Source organism: Pseudopodoces humilis, chromosome 13 (genome assembly GCF_049639895.1).
Source record: "Pseudopodoces humilis isolate 2021_Gansu_Grassland_sample_001 chromosome 13, ASM4963989v1, whole genome shotgun sequence".
Taxonomy (NCBI): domain Eukaryota; kingdom Metazoa; phylum Chordata; class Aves; order Passeriformes; family Paridae; genus Pseudopodoces; species Pseudopodoces humilis.
Genome location: NC_142212.1, coordinates 8922877 through 8942483, shown reverse-complemented (window position 1 = coordinate 8942483; position 19607 = coordinate 8922877). Strand labels below are relative to the sequence as shown.

The window sequence follows — 19607 nt, the reverse complement described above, 5'->3', positions numbered from 1 at the left end:
AAGCAGAAAAAAGGTGTTAACACCTTTATAAAGAACAGTCAGTCATATCTATTCTCCAGAACCTAATGCTCTAATGCTTAAAAAAACCCAAAACAACTCAAGTTATTTAAATGATAACGTTCTCAAAACTTGTAAGTTTAGCTTCATACATTGCTAGCATGTTAAACAAGTATGTAAATTATCATAATTCAGACATTTAAATGATAATACCCTTACTATGCCTCAAGTGTAGGCAGGTATCTAAGTGTTTTACACTGTAAACAAGTCACATTTAATTGAATTAACCACTTGTGATTGTATAAAATAAATATACAAGACATTCCTCACATCATAATCCTTCTTCAAGCAAGGTCACAGAGCTCTTTCCAAAGGCTTATTTATGAAAGCAACTTTCTCCTCCCTCTTTTAAGATGCCAGCAAACAATGCTCATACTTCAAAGGCTGTGTTAAAAAGGCAAGTAGAGCTCATACTCTTTCAAATGCTCAGAGACACAATGCATGAGGGAAATAAGGAGCTCATCTCCACCAGCCTAAGCCCACAGAGCATTGGGATAAATCAGAAGAACCCTGCTGAGATGGCCCTCAGACCTGCTCATAGACACAACTGATAAAAGTGCATTCCTGACAGCTGTTTGAGCAAATGTAGTGTACCTGACACATACCTGATTTTGTAGTCATTTACTGTTGGTGTGCTTTTCTTCCACTGAAATGGGACACTTCATCAAGAATTATTAAAAGCACTGATAGAAATTCTTCTGCTTTGGAATATAACAATAACAATGACTACTATTACTACTATGATAGTACTTAATGAGCACAATGAAGTTTAAAAATACCAAGAAAGGAACAACGATGGGGAAAAAAGCCCTAAACCCAAACAACTGGAAGATGCCCCATCCCTGGAACTGTTCAAGGCCACATTGGATGGCACTCTGAGGAACCTGGTCTAGTGGGAGGTGTCCCTGCCCACGGCAAGGGTGTTGCAATTAGATGTTCTTTAAGGTCCCTTCCAACCCAAACCATTCTGGGTAACAGGCTGGTCCTGTCCAATCACTGTATCATCTCTAGCTTTATGGAAAGGAAACCCCAGAGCAGGAGTTATATGGGTCAAAAATAACAAAAAAAAACCCTGAATTGGCCCATTTTTTGTATTTGACTCAGTACACTCACTAAAGTCCTTCCTCATGTCCTAGTAATTATACTGTCACTGCTAATATTAAAATAAAAAAAGTTGGCCCCTTCCTATGTTCCAAAATATTTTTTGAAATAAAAATGCATTTTGACTGTGTCTGTAAACACAATTATACTTCAAGGTTAAAACATTTTCTGTCCATATATGATCACAAATTCACATTTTAAAATCCTGCCACTACCATTGTCCCATGAAAAAAGAATACTTGGGACATCTCAGCAGGAGTGTAGCAGTTGAAAAAAATTATCTCTTCCAAACGTCTGCAAGTATAACCAAGCACTTATTATTTCTTAAATCCTTCTACTGTCTGAAAAGTTCTGGTCTGGACAAGACAGAACAGTCTCCACTGAGCTTTGTTCACCTCTGTAAGCTGTCTGAAGCAATTTTGAAAGCAGAATGGTTTAACATAGTTTCTAGATTTGAGGCATAACACCAGCAAGCAGATCCAGTCACTGAAATAATGTTGTTACAAGATTACAGGTACCCTAACGTTAGACTCAAAACTAAATCTTCATAAAAGGCTTTAAAGGATATTACAAAGCAATTATTTACAAAGCAGCAATTATGAAAGAAGATGTATACAGCAAGTTTAAACCATAACACACATCAAAGAGAGTACAAGTTAGAGGTCTCAAAATAAAGAGTAGTAGTCATGAAGATCCTTTAACATTAGTTTATAAAACCCAGATCATCATCTAAAATTTATCCAGCAACACTTATCCTGGGAAGGCTCAACATTAAGCTGCGTGGGAAAGGAAGGAAAATGAGCACACTTACATTTGATAACCAGGGGAGACCAGAAAAACCCCTCTTACCCACACATCTGCATAGAAAATTGTTCAATGGCAGGCACATTTATGCTGACCTGTGAACCAGGCAAAATCCCAAAACAGGGTGACCTAAGGAGCCCCCAGGAAGGCAATCTGGATGTCCCAGAGAGGCTCAGAGAAAGGACAAGTGTGTTGGTGCAGTGTTTTGCCATCCTAACCCTTCCCAAGCCCACTTCTGAAACATGGGTTCAGGGAAGGTCAATCTGCAGCCAAAATGTAGATCTGCACTGCAATGATCAGGAAGTAATATGCTGCAACAGGATGGATGTACAATCTATGCTGATCTCAGTCAGTGAGGCAGCATGTGTGCCGAGATTCAAAATCAAAACATGCATTTTGAAAGGAAAGTGGTCTTTGCGTGCAGATGCAATGCATTTGTTCAAGAACAAAAACCTCCAGAAACATTTTCTTCTCTGTTTACGTAGAAGTCGGAAATCATCTAAACACAGCACACATACTTTTAACATTCTAATTAAGAGTCATTATAAATGAAACCAAAGATCAGAATGACGCCATGGGTAAAGAGCATTCAAATAGACTTAGAACATCCACATGCCTGTGTTATAGGTAACATATTATTAATACAAATAGCAGCCTATCACCTCTTCCCTTAACTACATAGGAAGGGCTCTGTTCACAGCCCAAATCACTGGCCTTCGCTGTCACTGACAATACTTGCCTACCTACCAAAGCTCTGCTTAAGCAGCACAACCAGCAGCTTTACCTAACATCAAATAGCTACGGAGATTGCAAAACCAAATATACCCTTTCCATGACAATTTGTATTCATGGCTTTCTCTTGTAAGTGCTGGAATAAGCAGTCTATGAAAAGTCCTCAAAGAGGAAGACCCAAAAAAAAAAATTCTCCTTTGAGTTCTTAAAAAGGAAGTAGTGGTTGACAGCTGTAAGTGAAAGTGTTTTATTATTCCCACCCTTATGGAATTAGGAGTGGAACTAGGAACAATCATGTGTCATTCATTTAGTGCTTCTTTTCCTCCAGGAATTCTTTTAAAATTTACCTGACATGTTTTGGTGGTAATTTTAAGTTACACTATAAAATAAATACTCCAGGTAAGCATAATACTAAATTCTAACTATACATACACTTGAAGTTAGAAACATAACTTAAGACAACAGCAACACAGGCCAGCTACCAGCTAATATGCCTGACACTGACCTTGGAAGCTTATTGCCTGGTAGGGATTAATTCTGTACACAAAATCCTCTACCAAGTCCACAAGCAACCTCAACTCATTAGACCTCATGCGGACCAGCAGATTGGACTGGACAATCTTCTGAGGTACAAACCAACCTTAGGTATCCTCTGATGGTTTATCCATGTCATAGGATTTGTTGTCCTTGTTCACAGTATTGTAATTTCCCTCAAAATTGATACCACCCTAACTACTTAATGACCTAAAGTTCTGGAATCCATAGAAACAAAAGAAACTTCATCAAACTTATTCTTTGTCCCTTTAAAGTACGTGCTAATATTGACATAACCTTAAAAATTCTCTGGCATCCAGCAAGAGGAACCCCTGTAATGATAAGAAAACAACAAGGAGTTACCTACCGAGATCAAAGACCTGCAAAAATAACTTGGCTGCAGAATGGATGGTTTCACAATCAGAAATAAAAAACGAAGCTAATTTTTTAATAACAAAGTTCAAAACATGAAGAATTCCAAATAATACATTATGCCTCCTGAAAGCTTTCAGATTCTTCAAGCACCTGGAAACAGTAGGTGTAAATAAAAAATCTAGCAATGCCAGAATAAAGTCACAAGTAATACTACAGAAACTGATTTTCAATTCTATTGCACGTAAGTTCTGACAAAACTATCACAGCTAACAACGGGGGAAAAAAAAAAAGAGAATAACAGTTAATTGTGCCACGAGTTACTGGGAAAGGTCACCAGGATATTAAAAGGCAAAAAGGTAGGCAGGCTAAATGCTCAGCTTTGCAGAACTAAGATCTGGCTTCTAACCTATATAATTAAGCACGCATTTCAAGAAAACCAATTAAAAAAAAAATAAAAAGCAAGGCATAATCATCAAACTCTGCTGGGGTAGGGTTAAACAAGCTAAAAAAAACATTTACTGAGCATCAATACTATGGAAAAGACTAAGTTTTAGAAATCAAGGTTTAAACTTCATCTCACTCAACTTCCAAAAAAGGAACAACTTTGGAAAAGTTCCATTTAAGAGCAAAAACTTCCCTATCAGATAAGACTAATGACATATGCAGATAGCAGCAACCAGTACCAAATGTCTTCAAAAGAACTTGCTGTACAAATATCTATCTGGCCCATTACAGAGCTTTTCATCCTGGAATTGAAACATAACATTTCTGTTGCTTCCCTTAAAAAGGGAAGGGTATTACTCAATACATGGTTGCAAACTTCCATAACTTTTCTATCTTAAGCTCTTGCATTTATTTTATTTTTATGCAAGAAGTACTACAAGTGTAATTGCGAGAAAATGCAGCACTAATAACTTAATTCTTAAATTTCTATTCCATACTCTCTTAACATAAGAGCAAAAGGTCACCCTTCTGCTCATATATAGGTTTTATACATATAGGAGGCACTGTATGCTTTCTGTATTGAAGACTTTCTGTAATATATATTTTCAACACATTTGAATTATCATGTGAAAACTAAAACTAAACAAGATATTCCTCCTACTGGGGAAAACTTACTTTAATAGTAGCACAATACTGTCAGTAATTTTTGTATTTAGCTACAAGTTCTCCTATTTACACTATTAGGACATCTGCAGTTGAGCCCATCTCCTTGTCAATTCTTCAGTCTTTCCATTGGTTTGTTAACGTTATTCTATAAAACTTCCAAGAATAGCATATATTTCCCTTCACTACACACCACAGTTCAGCTATCAATACTGTAATGTTCCTTAGCTCTGCAAAGATCTTATAAATTTCTTAGGCACTAAACTACCCTTGACTAATCCCTGTACTTTTTGTTTATTTTTTACAAAGTTAAAAAAAAAAAAAAGTCAAACTCCTGCTAGAATTTTCTGTGTTTTTCCACTCAACTACAGTGTTACTACAGTATCTTGGACTTTCTATTATAAGCCTGCTGGAAGTTCATCATTTATTTATACTTTCTCAAGACTGAAATAAACTCTAAGGCATTGCTCAATCACACACAAGTCTGGTATAACACAACAGGAAAATTGTATCAAATTAATTGTCTGGCTCCAGCACAATGATTTTCCTTTTCAATGAGGAAACTGTTCTGGACCTCTGGCAGAGAGATATGTCTTCTTGCAAGATGGTACAGTCCAACCATCTCACTGCCTGATGTTCCTACTCCTAGAGCAGACTGAAAAAACACTTCCCTATATTCAACAAAAATGTGACAATGCTGAGCCTTCTTCCAACAATTCTGCTACAAGCAAAAATGTTTCTGGAAAGACAGACAAGTTGGAAACATTAATGAATGGTCACAGAAAGATCTAACAAAATTCAGAGCTCTTGGATAATCCAAACTCTCAGCAAGTGAGCAAAATTAACAGGAAGCAAGTATTGATGTGATTCAAAAGAAAATCCAGAGACAACGAATTGTTGTATAATATAGCAGCAATAGACTAAAATTGCTAGCTGTAGGGATGGAGACAGCATTCTTACTTCCTTTCCACTGTCCTGGTTCCACAAACAAATAATTTTACTTTATGTTATCTATTAAAAGAAATTACAAAACCCAAAACGCAACAAAACAGCTGAGTATGTATTGACACATTTTACAGAACTCTAGCTAGATCATACTCAAATCAACACAACCAAAGTAGCACAGTGACACAGACACTCTTCACCCACATGGCCCTTTACAGCATACATAAATTAAATTACTTTCTTTAGATAAATAAGCAAATGAAGCTGTCACGTTTATTAAGAAAAATTAGAAGATAAAGGAAAAATCGAAGTATTTCTCCAGTGCCATGTAAATCCACCTGCAACCAATCACTGGATTGCCCAACTAACATACAAAAAAATAAAAATCAAGACCAGTTTTATATAATCAAAGTGTAGAGAAGCAAGGCTTTGCATTTATAAGCCTGGGACCAGGAGCAAAACCATCCCATAAGATATCTAAGGAAAACACATTTACTGGCCTTCATTCTGGCTAAGTAACATGATTCATCTGAGGTTTGAAAAAATTCATTGCAAATACAAAAGGGATTTTTGTTTGTTTTTAAAGCCAAATCAATGTGTTGGTGTTCCTGGCTCAGGATAGATGCATCATGACTGCAATGGATCAGTTCCAAGAATTACAGTATTAACTCTGCAGCAGTGGCTCTAGATGGTATCTCTGCAGGGAAATCCTTGTCAGCACTGACTTACCTCTGCTATAAATGGCTGCCCGCACTCCTACACTGGCTCCTAAAACCATGGCGCTGAAGTTTGTCAAAAGCAAGAGCTCCCTACCCTGTACTATCCTCACGATCAGATCAGTATGAATTTGGATGGTTCATTCAGGGTGAAAAGCACTTACATAAAAATATTAACAGGTGTATGTAAGGGCTGCCTGACATCACCCTCTTACCAGAAGCACCTAAGCACTGGAGTTTCACCTTAGTGCATTACAGCAAATCCCAGGTCAGTCCCCACGGCACTTGGAACAAACATTCAATGTTTGGAAGATAGTGTCTCCACTGCAGATTGTAAGATACAGCAACATCAAGAGTACTGAAAAATATAACATCTGTTCATCTCTCAACAACAATCCTAACAGAAAATTGAAAAGACGTAACAGAGGAAAAAACAAATAACAGACATGGTATCTATCAAAACAAGTCCTACTGATACATGGGAAACTAAATATCCTTTACAGAGATCAACACTAAATAGGCCAGAGTACCACAACAGGATTCCCTAGTCAAAGCAGCAGGAAAAAAATCTCTCAGCAAAACCCTGCAATTCCAAATACCATTTTTTATAAAACACTTAGTTTTTTAAGATGAATGTACTAAAATACTTCTGAACAAAGAGAACGTCCAAAGAAAATGTTCTGTACTTTCCTGAATCGTGCCAAGTTCTTGATAGCCACAAAACATTTTATGTAATGTTAAGTGAGTAACATATTCCCTCTTCACAAATTTTGTTTGCTGTCTTTCATATCAATTTACTTTTACCCCTAGTACAATACAGCAAAAGGCTTGGTGTCACCACAAACACACCCAGAGTAAAAACTTCACTGAGTCCTTCAGATCACATTAAACTGCCTGTACCTTTGGGCTGGTTGTCTTGAATTGTTGGGGTTTGGTATGATTGATTTGGTTTGGATTTTCTTACTGGATTTTTGGTTAGTTCTTCTGGGGTTTGGTTTTTGACAGTTTTATGGGGGGAGTGGGGGGTGGAATTTGTTTTGTGTTTGTTTTCTTTATAGAAGGTGTTCCTTGCAGGAGGTATTTTGTGGTATATTTGTCTCACGTATATTTAAGTCTAGAAGCCATAATGCACAGCTTTAATGAATTTCATTTACAATTATGGGGACTATGGATTTCAATATACTAGTTAGAATTTCTGTCACCAAGATATCAATGTGCTCAATTCAATTCATATCTACTTTGAATTAAATGAAAACAATAGCATTAGCTACCATTAAGACATCAACTTGTGCCTATTTTTTTCAGTTGTTAAAAATGACCTGTCTTTTAGAGTGCTTTTGATCTAAGAAAATTATTTTTCACAGTTTCTCAGAGCTTTTGGTAAATTGTGGCAATGAATTCCCTATAAAAGATACTTATAATAGCAAGTCACAACAATCTCAGGCTGAATAATTCCTGATTTTGAAAGTCTGGATATCTGCTGTAAGATTCAGGTTTCTATTAAAAGCTTCTACAACATCTGTCGGAAGCATTTCAGCCTGGAAGTCACTTACAAATTCTCAAAGGTCTTCCACTTGCTAATTTTTAGAAATAAAAACACACACACCACCCCCCCCCCCCAAAAAAAAAGAAGTTTAAGATAATTTTAGTTACATAATTTTTAAGAGTTTCTTCCCATATGCAGTGATTTGAGCTGAACCAACACATTTAGATTTTCTCAACTATATCCCACTTTTTCTTTTGCTTTGATTCACACTTTGTGGAACACTCCATGCTCAGCACATCTAATTCCTACATATCTAGTGAGTCACTTTTTCAGGCACCTCTAAAAAACCCAGATTCATTAACTTGTAATTACTAAAAAAAATAAAATCAAAATGAATTCTAATTATACTATTCTAATGTTATCACTGCATGAAAAATCAACTAGTGAACTAGGAGTTATGCTGTATCTACAAACACAGGCAGGAAGAGGCATTGCACTGGTTGTCTATAAAAGTATTACTATGCACAGAAAAAGTCCAAGTACAGATAAACTTACCACCATCTCCTCCCACCTTCATCATACACATATTTAGGCTTATATATTATGTTTAAAGTATTTTAAAAAGCAAATCCAACTTTAAGTACTTTCTTTTAATTGCTATGTATTGGTGATCTTAAAAACTCATTCTATTTTCATCCTTAATATTATGTTGGTGTTACATAGACATTATCTCCCAGGGCAGAAAACTTTTTCCATGCATAATTAAAGTGCCTTTATACAAAGTAAACATTCACATCTTTCAACTGTAAGTAACATGTTATCTTCAGCTTGGTCTACTTAAATGGCATAATTCAGTTTATACCTTCCTCTGCCTCAGGAAAAAAATTCTATATTACTTTCCTTGGCATTGCTTACTGATGCTCCCTCTCTTCAGGTTCTACCCCTATTTACAGATAATACTGACAAAATTGTTTACAGACTAAGTAGTAAACAGGATCACTCACATGATTCACTAAACAAAACAAAACTCCAAGCCCTCAGGAAAAAAAAGTCTTAGAGTATAACTGAAAGGCAGCTCAAGAGGCAGCACAGAGACTGGACTGAGTGACTGGTAATTCCTGAAATAGATATTGCCAAAGTCCACAACTTACGAAACTGTAGTCCCAGATAATTCATGAACTATTTTGAAATATCTGAAGGGTTTTCTCATTACCATATTAATATTTGAAGGTCTTTTATCTTTTGAAAAACCCAGAATTGATACATGAATGATATATAAACTTCTAAGAAATGTTTACAAATATTCTGACAAAGAGAATTTGTGCAGGTTTAAATATAGGTCATTGATAGGATAATGACAATTTCCTAAATGAGATGTGCTTATTAGCAGTTATGTAAACAATGATAATAGATGTTCCTGCATGTAAACATTCTGGCATAGTTTTATGGTTTTGTTTGTGTTTTGAAAACACCACAGATTTTTTTTAAGTAGTTCTTATGATTCAAGATCAAGCCTGTGTTTATCAGTATCTTCTACCTGCCTTTCACAACAGCATTTGATACACATTATCTCTAATGGTGCATTTCCCTCTCCCTGACAACTGTCTCACAATTTACTATTCGGATGAAAAGCCAGTCCATATAGCCAACAAACACACACACAATCTGAAATTCTCCACACTATCATACCCATGCTTTAAAACATTTTACAACACCACATCTAACATGCAATAGGAGTGAATTCCAGGGCATGATCCCAAACCCATTCTTTGGTTGTTTACCATGGCTACAGATGCCCACCTTGGTAATTTTAATCAAACCTCTGTCAAATCTTCACATGATTTTCTTTTCTCAAGAACTATCAAATACAATCCTCTTACTTACTACTATTGAGTTGCTATTTTAAAATAAAAAAATAAAATGAGTAAGCATATAATTTTTTTACCTATATTAGAGAAGCCAAAGCAACTGAAACTTAAAAACAAACAGAAGTCTCCATAACTGATGGTTTTTGAAGCTTGCCTATCGGTGAGCAGACTTGCTCAACACTCAGTGTTTTGTCAAATTAACCATCTTGAATATGACAGACTATTTGTAACCATAACATAGCACATGGGGGTCTCAAAATCTTTATAAGAAGTCATAAGAAATGCTGATAAAAAGCTATGTGCATAATACTTTCCAATTTAAAAATAGCACAATAAATGGGAACATTTTACTTTGTTGAGTCAAACAAGAAAGGGTAAAGACTAAACTTAAAGTATTTCAACCACTTAAGTTTTCTAGAATCCAGGAATGCACATCACATACACAATAGAGCCAAAGCAAGGTGCTTAATGAAACATTTCATATAGATAGCAGTTTGCACAATTACCTGCAGGTAACTTGAAAGCCATGGCATAATCCAGCCTTAAGAAATTAAATGCTTGTCGTGTCCCATCATGTCCAAGTATTGCATAACATAGGATAGTTAACAATGGAAGGTTTAAGAACTTTGACTGTGTTGTACTGCTCCTTATGCTGTGTCATACTACTGAAAAAATCTGCATGAATCACAGACCATATTATTCTTAAAATCCAGAGCTACACTGACTGTATTTCATAGAAGGACTTGGTGTGAAGCTAAAAAACAGCTGACTTAGAACATGTTAAGTTCTAGGGCATAACATTAATATATTTGGAAAAAAAATACAGTGCTGAGCAACTGTAGTCTGCCCTTTGTTAATTTTTCGCTGGATATTTAAAATTAACTTGACAGTCATTAAGTAAAACAACTTTACTTGTCCCAGTTCAATCCCTAGTGGACAAAACACGCACTACAGGACCCCTCAATTTTGCTTAACAAGACTGCCAGACTTGTGAGAGGAACAGTTAAGAACACAGGGCATATTTTAAAACCATTCTCACTAACAATAAGACTATATCATGAATGCCACCCATTACACTCCTGTTGCCAGTAATAACCCTTCTATCAGAGCCAAACAAAATACTCCACAAAATTTCAAGAGGGCAAGTAGGAAGAGTGCCAAACAAGCACAGTATCTTTTTTAGTCCGTTTTTCAATTCTCCTCATGATAAATTTGCATACACCAAAAAAACAGTAATTTCTCTGCATTTGAAAAAAGTACTATTACACCACTATATCGACACAATGTGCTTTCACATTTGCATGACTCACCTCAAAATCACCTACTAAATAAGACACACGCAAGCCTTTCAGTACTCTAACCATTTTCAACTGTTAGTTTCATACACTTTTCATAATACTCAAAGTTTCTGCTTAGTAAGAAATTACCAACTTACCTGGAAAGTTACCACTTTAAAACAAATCTTACTCCTGCCCTATGCAACCGTATTTATTACAACAAAACCAGAGTGATCCACAATCTACAGGGACTTGCTAAAACAAACGTGCGCTTTCAGTGTTTTTAAAAAAACATCTTACCTTGCCTGTCTTGTGATCAAACCAGACAAGAGCATGGTTCCTGGACAGCACCTTGCAGTCAAACGTGGCATTGTTCTGGGCTGGCCGGCAGCGAGCCACGGAGCGGCCGATCTTGACAGGCTCGTCCAGGTAGACATGACGCTCCTGAAACGGGTGGGAGTTCGGGCGGCAAGTGAAGATGGCCAAGGCTGAAGGCATCGAGGACAGATTGTGGTTGCCACACCAACCAGAGATGATGAGAGCCTCTTCTGATGCAGACTGTCCTCCACAATTTTTTAAAACACCTCCACGGCAACTTTATATTAAAGCAGGACAAATATTACCGTATTAGAGGCCTAACAACTCATTGTTTCAGTGTGTAAACTAATTCTGGCAATAACCCAGTGAAAAAATCCCATTATGTCTTTTAATAATATCAGCAGTGGCCCAAAAAAAGTCTAAAACATACAACTTTCAATCCATCCTTCTCTGGAAGAATAGGAATAAGCATCTGATTCCTTCAGAGAGAAGTAAAGGCCCAGGGAAAGAAGGATACAATGTCTTAAATCCAAGTAGATGAGTCATACAAGTACTTTTGTTTGTAACCTCAACTGCCTTCTTTTCCCCCCCCTTCCGTAAACAACACTGACCAAAAGTCTGACCAATGCAACATGGAAACAAGGAAAGGTTTAGGGAAGGGGGATGAAGGAGAAAGATTAGCGTCCTCTCACACACGGCACAGATCAGGAACTGGAAGGTGAATACAAAGCCCTCGCTCCAGAACAGGGACCTACTGGTTCACCCAGCAATCCGCATTTCACCATCTTCGTGTGTTAAACCCCAGCAGAATAAGTGGTGGTCCTCGATTTAGGATGGAGTGCGAGAGACACACTGTTTTTCTCCCCTACACCAAATAAAGCTGAACTGGTCTACAGCTTCTGGGAGCCGCTGAGATAAGGAACTTGATAAGGCATGGACAGAGCTCCCAACTCTCCTTCTCCCGAGGACAAACCAACGCGTGGGAAGGGTTCTTAGGGCCGGCCTGCGAAGTGCCCTGACAGGTCGCTCCCCGGCGGTGGCTCTGGCTGGCGGCGGGGTCGGTGTGCGTCCCTCGGCGGCGGCTCCGCAGGGGCGGGCAGCGGGGGCTGCCCCGGGAAGTCCCCGCCAGGAGCCCCCGGCGTGGGGCGCGGCGGCGGCGGCTCCGCTCAGCCCCTCCGCAGGTGGCTGCGCATGAGGCGGGCCCGCTGCGCACCCCCGCGCTCTCCGCCCGCCCAGCACGGCTCCGCTGCCCCGGCGGCGGGAGAGGCCTGGCGGCCGGGCCCGGACACTCCCGCTCGGTCGCTCTGCCGCTCAGGCGGCCACCGGCCGCGGGAAGTTTTCTCCAACCTGCGGGGCCCAAAACAAACCGGGTCAGGCGCGTCCCTCAGCACGTCCCCCCGCGTCTCCTCGGCCCCGTGGGCGGCACGGGGCGCGCCCCGCTCCCCCCTTACCTTGCGCGCAGCCGCCGCCATAGCGCCTGGAGCCCTTCCCGGTGTGGCCGCGGCGGCGGGGCCGGGCGGGGCGGGGCCGGGGGCGGGCAGCGTGCGCACCGGCGGACTCCGCGCATGCGCCTTGCGCGCGGTGAGGCTGCTGCGGGCCCCGCCCCGCTCCGGGCGCGCGGGGAGGGGGCGGCGGGACAGGCCGTGAGGGGACAGGGAATAGGGGACAGGGAACAGGTGACAAGGAACAGGTGACAAGGAACAGGGGTGGCTGCTCCTCCTGGAAGGGCACGGCTGGGACGTGTAAGCGCGGGGCAGGTCGCTGAGGTGAGTGAGCCCCGGCTCCGTGCCGTCGCTTTGCCGTTGCTGTTCTCTGCTCTGGGAGGGAGGAGGCGAGCGGGGCCCGTCAGCCCTTATAAATAAGGGGGAGGGAATGGCCTGATGTCGGGTCAGAGGAGGTTTGGGCTGGATTTTAGGACAAGGCTTTTCACCCAGGGGCTGGTCGAGCACTGGGATAGGCTCCCCAGGGTAGTGGTCATGTCCCCAAGACTGCCAGTTCACAAACCTTTTGGACAACGCTCTCAGACACACGGTGGGATTCTTGGGGCTCCCTGTGCAGGGCCAGGAGTTGGACTCGATGGTCTGATTCCAGCTCAGAATATTCTGTGATTGTTTGAAAGTGCGGAGCTCAGAGGAGGGGCTGAGGTGACATGTTCTCAGCAGAGCTTGCATGAGAAACTTCAGGAGTCCCCTGAGCATCCTCCTGCTTTCCCCGTGCGCGTCTGGTCGTTTTATGATTCCAGATTAAGAACCTAGGGAGCCGCAGTGTGGTTTGGTGTGTCCTGAGGCGGGAGGAATGCTGGCCATGTTTGCCATGTCTCGTTGCAGGTTGGCAGCTGGAGCAGAGGGACTCTTGGAGCAGTGGCTGCAGGGACAGGACTGAGATGGTGTCTTTCTTCAGTACTGCATGGAGCATCATCCAAGGTCGTATTTATGCCCGTTTTCTAGAAGCCAAGGAAAGGTCACTTGTCAAGGTCATATGGTAGGCTAGTACTGAACGAGTCTGTCCAGTCCAAATACATTTTAAATTCCGTCATTCCCTGTAAAGCAAACAAGTGGAAATTGTTGATATAGGATAGATGTTGGGGTCATGCCAGCACTATAATTACCCTGTGACAGGGTGTTAGGATTAGGGATATGGGAGATGGCAGAAAGAGCTGGCAGCTGTGGAGGACAGGAGTGGAGGTAGGCCAGGCACTTCAGCAGTGGATGAGGGAAAAGCAGCAATCAAGATAAGGCAGTGCAGTGTATGAGACAAAGCATGATTGGTGCATTCTTAGTTGTAGCACAGTAAAGTCTTAGGGCTGTCTTTTTTTTTTTTAACCTTTGTTTTTGACTGCACTGTGATTTGGGGAAGGGAGATTGATTCATAACAGACTAGTTTTCTTCAAACAATCCAGTGGGAAAAAGACAGCAAAACCATGCTGTAGCATCTGTGTTTGAAACAGAGAAATGAAGTCCAAGATTAAAGACAAGTCTGATTTTGTGAAGACAGAACCAAATAACTGATAGGTGAAACCTTTAGAACGGTTTATCCATAGTTTTAATTCTCCTGACAGGGAAAAAAATATAACTGGCACATCACTTCATGGCTTTCATCAGCTTATGAGATTGCACTGCTCTGATAAATATAATTATCATTTGCTTTTGCTAATCTTTTTAATAAGTGGAAATTCAGTGTGGCTGTTGCTTACAGCACATAATGTGCCATAACTAATCAAAGGGAGAAGAAAAGGTATAAAAAGGAAGTGGAGAAAGTGAGAATAAACTTAGGTCCGTTAGGAGTTACATTTCAGGTAATTAGTTGCAAAAGTAGAAATAATTGAGAGCACTTTGGAACCGCAAAGTGTACAAAGTGGGGACAAGGGGTACTACAGGTGTTGGAATGAAAAGAATGTTTTTAAGAGCATTTTTTATATTTTTGTGGGCATGTTTAATGGAAGAAAGAGACTGAAAGTAAAATTAGAGATTAAAAAGATCCATTATCATCTATAGGACCTACTAGAATGATAAAATAATAAAGTGAGCAATGATACCTTTTTCTGGTGTTCCAATTATGTATAATAACATAATAATAATATAACTGTGTCATTTAAACAGTAAGCCACTGGAATATTATCTTTTCCTGAATCCTTCTTCATCTCCTGGAGAAATCCCACTCTGACAGTCTCACAGGGAAGCAATGGTATGTGCCAGCTGCCTTTCTAGATCTCTTTGGCACTGCCAAATGGCTCATGTAACAACTGAGCTGTACCCACTGCTCGTCGAGGACATTAATTTGACCCACCCTTCTCTGCATGAGTGCCAGCTCTCATTTGAGCTGCGTGGGTGTAGTTATCCCTCAGGCTTTTTAACTCCTGTTTCAAATTGCCTGATGAGTTCAGAAGTTATCAGGGACAGATTCATAGGCTGAGATAAAAATACAGAAAGCAGTTGTATTCTGAAATGAGGATACAGCTATTGTATGGATATTTTGTGAGGTGTCTGCTGCTTACCAGAAAGTGTTCATCCCAGAACTGTGGAAAGCAACAGGTGGATGAGGAGTTGGGTGTGAAGTGCTCGGCCGCCGTGCTGTGCTCAGAGGAGGAGGAGGAGGAGGGAGGAAGTGTCAGCTCCTGCTTCTTTTCTGCAAACGTTGTCACACAGCTGAAGCAGACAGAACACCTCGCAGCCATGTTAGGTAAGGGCAGCAGGAGCACACTGTGTCCATCCTTTTTCTGGGCAGGAAGTCCATGAAAATGTTATGATAGCCATCATAGCTGAGGGCAGAAAGAGCCTGCTCCATAGCCATCTTGGATAAGGGAAAGGGAGCTGAGGGGACTGTCACCGTTACATTTGTCCCCTAAAGAGCTGGTGTCTGTTTCAAGAGGATGAAATGCAGCTGAGATAGTTCATGTACATACCTGAAAAACATCTGGATTTTGGCTTGAGTGTGTCGAAGTCTTAATGACATGATGAAAAATGAGATTTTTTGCTGAAGGAAGCCTATGGTGAATTCTGTGCTAACTGTAACTGACTCAGAAGGAAAAACACCAAGCAGTATGATAGGCAACTCAGTGCCAGATTTCTGACTACTGTGCAATGATGATCTAAAAGGCTTCCAAATAATTAATACATATCAGACTGAGTTTTCAGTGCAGAGGTATGAGCCAGTTGCTTAGATGCTACTTCCAGAGAAATTGTTAATTTGAAATGACTGAGGCATGCTGCATAGCAAAAGTTCAGTTTCTAGTGTAAAAATTAAGATACAAACTGATAATGAAAGCAGAATAAACTGGTAAGGAGAAAGTTGGAGATGCAGTTTTCTACTGAGTTCTCATTCTTGAAACTCATTCATCAACAATTTATCCAATCAGTTTTGTAGTGATTTTTAGAAATACAGCAAGTTCCATGTATAATTGCCATACCACATTTAAAATTTGACAGTCTAAGAAGGCATTTATTGCTGTATAGAGCAGTATGGAAATGTAAAGCAAAGTTTGAACTGTTACTTACATCCTTACGTATCTTTTGCAAAACAAACTTGCCTCAAAAGTAGCTTCTAAAAGATTCTGAACCAAGCAGTCAAAAAGTAAGGAACTGTTTCAGAGATGTTTTCTTCAGTGTTAAAAAGATGGATTCTAATTATCATCCCAGATTCAGTGAAGGGGTTACACTTTGTTATTTTAGTGCTATTATTGTTCTTTAGTTTCAGAGTTATTTTCTGTTTGTGACCTTTTAACTCTCTGACTGGTTATGTAAAGAACAATTGCATTATCTTTCAGCATTAATTTTGAAAAAATAAGCAACTCTGCCAGTTTAATTCTGTCTTGTCAGGTAGGTTCTCCATTTATTCCATTTTCTTTCAGGTTCTTCCCTGCTCCTCTTTCTGATTTGCAATAAAAAAAAAAAAAAAAGATATTTTATATACAAATGAGTCTTACCAACATAATATTTACAGTAATGTAATATATGTAGTAAGCATATACTGAATGTACTATCCAATTTACATTATGTAACAAATATGAATGTTTATTCAGTGATTTAAAATATATTATTTATTATGTGCTGTATATCCTATCTGTTTATACATACAATGTACACTGCATAGTATGTTGATAATACATGTATTTGGTATATATACATAAGTGTAATTAAAGTGCATATCATTAATACATGTTATGCTAATATCTAATTTTACATGCCATGTTTTTTCATTTCAAATCAGGCAAGCTGAAATATCTGGCATTTTCATTGCTTTATCATTTTAGCGGAACATAGTCATCATGTGACCAGCTCTTATTTGCTTTTCTATTAATATATCAATTTAACAGTTAATATTAATATTGATTTTTTGAAATGTTTGATATTTTCTGTGTCTGGAAAATTGAAAAGATATTTTAAAAATAATTATGACTTTTTTGTGTGTGTTTATTTAACTGAATGTATTTATTAGACCAACTCTCATTTTCAGATACAAATAAAATCTGCTTTAAACTGAAATCTCAAGGCGGGGGATGGAGGGGAAGGTGAGATGAGCAGATGATATTTATGCAGTTCTTTGGTGTTACTCTGTGGATGTGAGCAGTCTGCACAGTCACTCCCTGCTGAAGCTGATGGAACCTGGCCAGCCAGCAGCCAACACAACATTTGCTGGTACCTGATAGAAACCATCCTGCACAGAGACGCAGGACAGAGCCATGGAGATCACAGCTGTAGGAGCAAGATAGAGCATGGAAGAAAGCAAGGCAGGCTCAAACACTGAACAGTTGTGGATCTTTAGAACCCAGCTGTGCCACGTAGGTATTCTCATTTTTATTCCAGCAACTGACGACATCACAGGGCATGCTTTTTCTAGAAATCTCTTATGTCCAAACCCTTCCAGATATTAACAGATGGCTGTATTTCTGCAAAACAAGGCAGAGGTCCTGGAGATTTGTAAAGGTATACTCTATATACAGAACCCTAGTGTTTTATGAGGCTTTACTACAAATTGTAGAAAAATGCTCTCAGTTAGGCTCCAAACTTTGAAGTCTGTCTTTTGTCCTGTATTGATACTTCCTGAAGAAGAAAGCAATCTCAGATGTTTCTAAATGTTACAATACATGCAGAAATATTTTTCTTTCTCAACTGAAGAAGATAATCACATTTTATCAAAACTAAAATGTATTTAAAATAGCTAAGTGAAAATCTTTCTGAAGCAGTCTTTCCCTAGTTATTGGAAATATCTCCAGTAGGTAAGAATCCTTTCACCTGTACCTTTTTATCAGAGATTGCGTGTCTATTCTCTTAACTTTCTCCGGCCAAAAGATTATTTGTTAAGCATTCAGTGGAATTAATTTACTGTTTAATAAAATGAGCGGAGCATATCAGTCTTATTAACTACTTTATTCTTATTATTTCACATAGATACACTTTTTTTATTCACATGAAACCTTAAAAATAGGAGCCAGCAAAAACTAGAAGGACATGCATGATGATAATAGTTAAAAATTTCAGTTTGTCCATGACAGCAAGAATATAAACAAGGGAAGGCATATAAGAAGCAGTGGCATAGAATCTTTTCTTGAACCAAGTGATAAAAGCTTTTGGCCAGACCATTTCAGTTCTTAAATGGAAACAGCAAATGAAATGCCATTTAGACTCATTGAGCTGAGCTGAACTTGATTAAGCTCAGTCTAAGTCATGTATTTTTGTGGAGAGTAATCTTTTACAGAATTCAGGAGTTAACTACCTGAAAAATCTGTGAGTCTTGCATGGTACCACTGTAAAAATACCTGAAGCAGCTGGAGACAGCGAGAACCTTCCCATAGAGCCCTGCCTGAGGCTGCACACTGCAGAACCCCATTCCTATCTCAGTTTGTATCTAACACTCACTTTGCTGCTAATGGTTTATGATAACTCAAGGCCGGTATATCTCAAATTATTACCATGATAATTTTGTGTGTTATTTTGTCTGATTTATATGTTTGTTTGTCTTTTGTCTAGAAAATTAGACCAATGATCAAAGCATACTTTAATTTCTAGCAGTTTGCTTTTGATAGATAAACAAATGTTGTTAATGGATGTTAAGGAAACAGTGCATCTAACGAGTCATACATTTTCTTTTAAGTACGTATAGATGTATTATCTTAGTTTTAATATTTGCAACTCCTGTTCTGGAGGAAAAATGGCAGGTAGTCATTCAGGTAGCAGCTCATCTACACCTACTGCTGCTGAAGCTGTTCTAGTAGCAGTGAACCAAAAGTCTAGTGTGAAAAGTTAAAAGAGGTTAGGAGTTTGGAGAGTTGCATGCATTATACTTTCTTTTTCTATTTTTTTGCCCTTTTTTTTTCCTTAAATAAAGTAGCTATTTAGCACTTTTAACTCAACAAAATGTTTCATAATGAAATATAAATAACTGTTGGACTATGCTAAAAGAATTTTTAAAAGGTCTTACATTATTAAAGAGCTTGGGCTTTGGCTAAGGCACTAAAAGAGGGTTTAAGAGATTTGGATGCTTTTTTTATTATCCCAGTTTCCTGTGAGGGTGAAGCTGTCCAGCCGTCATCCAGAGGGGTATTTCCACCTCCCTCCTATGCCGTGCTCAGCGGTGCACAGGACACGATGGAGACACGCCTGTTAATTACTTGGCGGTCACGTCGGCCCCCAGCAGGTGCTGTCACTGACATGTTAAAGAGGAAAAGAAGCTGATTGATCCGTTGCCTCCAGAGCTGCCCTCGCGAGCACCCCGCTAAGCACCGGTGTGCCGGGCTCCCCGGGGCCGGGCGCGGTGCCTGCAGCCCCGGCAGAGGAGCCGCTTTCCCAGC

The 19607-nt window shown here is 39.5% G+C and overlaps 1 protein-coding gene and 1 long non-coding RNA gene across 32 annotated transcripts in view; one reads left to right on the top strand and one right to left on the bottom strand.

The window, feature by feature from the left end:
• SLMAP (sarcolemma associated protein) overlaps positions 1 to 12507 on the bottom strand; it is an 80972-nt gene extending 68465 nt beyond the window's left edge. For 12 of the 30 annotated variants that reach the window (XM_014251588.2, XM_014251594.2, XM_014251601.2 and 9 more), the window contains exon 1: positions 11303 to 12505. In XM_014251588.2, the coding sequence (XP_014107063.1) occupies positions 11303 to 11500 (198 nt within the window). In that variant the 5' untranslated portion in view covers positions 11501 to 12505. Of the gene's footprint in view, positions 1 to 11302 lie in introns of all 30 variants that reach the window. The other 18 variants (XM_014251603.2, XM_005522095.3, XM_088062062.1 and 15 more) reach the window with 5 other exon arrangements.
• Positions 12508 to 12955: 448 nt separating this feature from the next.
• Positions 12956 to 18170, top strand: LOC106628132 (uncharacterized). 2 transcript variants are annotated; one of them, XR_015773656.1, is made up of 5 exons: positions 12956 to 13086; positions 13648 to 13743; positions 14920 to 15499; positions 16584 to 16635; positions 17273 to 18170. It is a non-coding gene; the product is annotated as an uncharacterized LOC106628132 (long non-coding RNA). The 2 variants fall into 2 exon arrangements; XR_001331413.2 differs by having other exon boundaries at positions 13648 to 15499.
• Positions 18171 to 19607: the final 1437 nt, after the last annotated feature.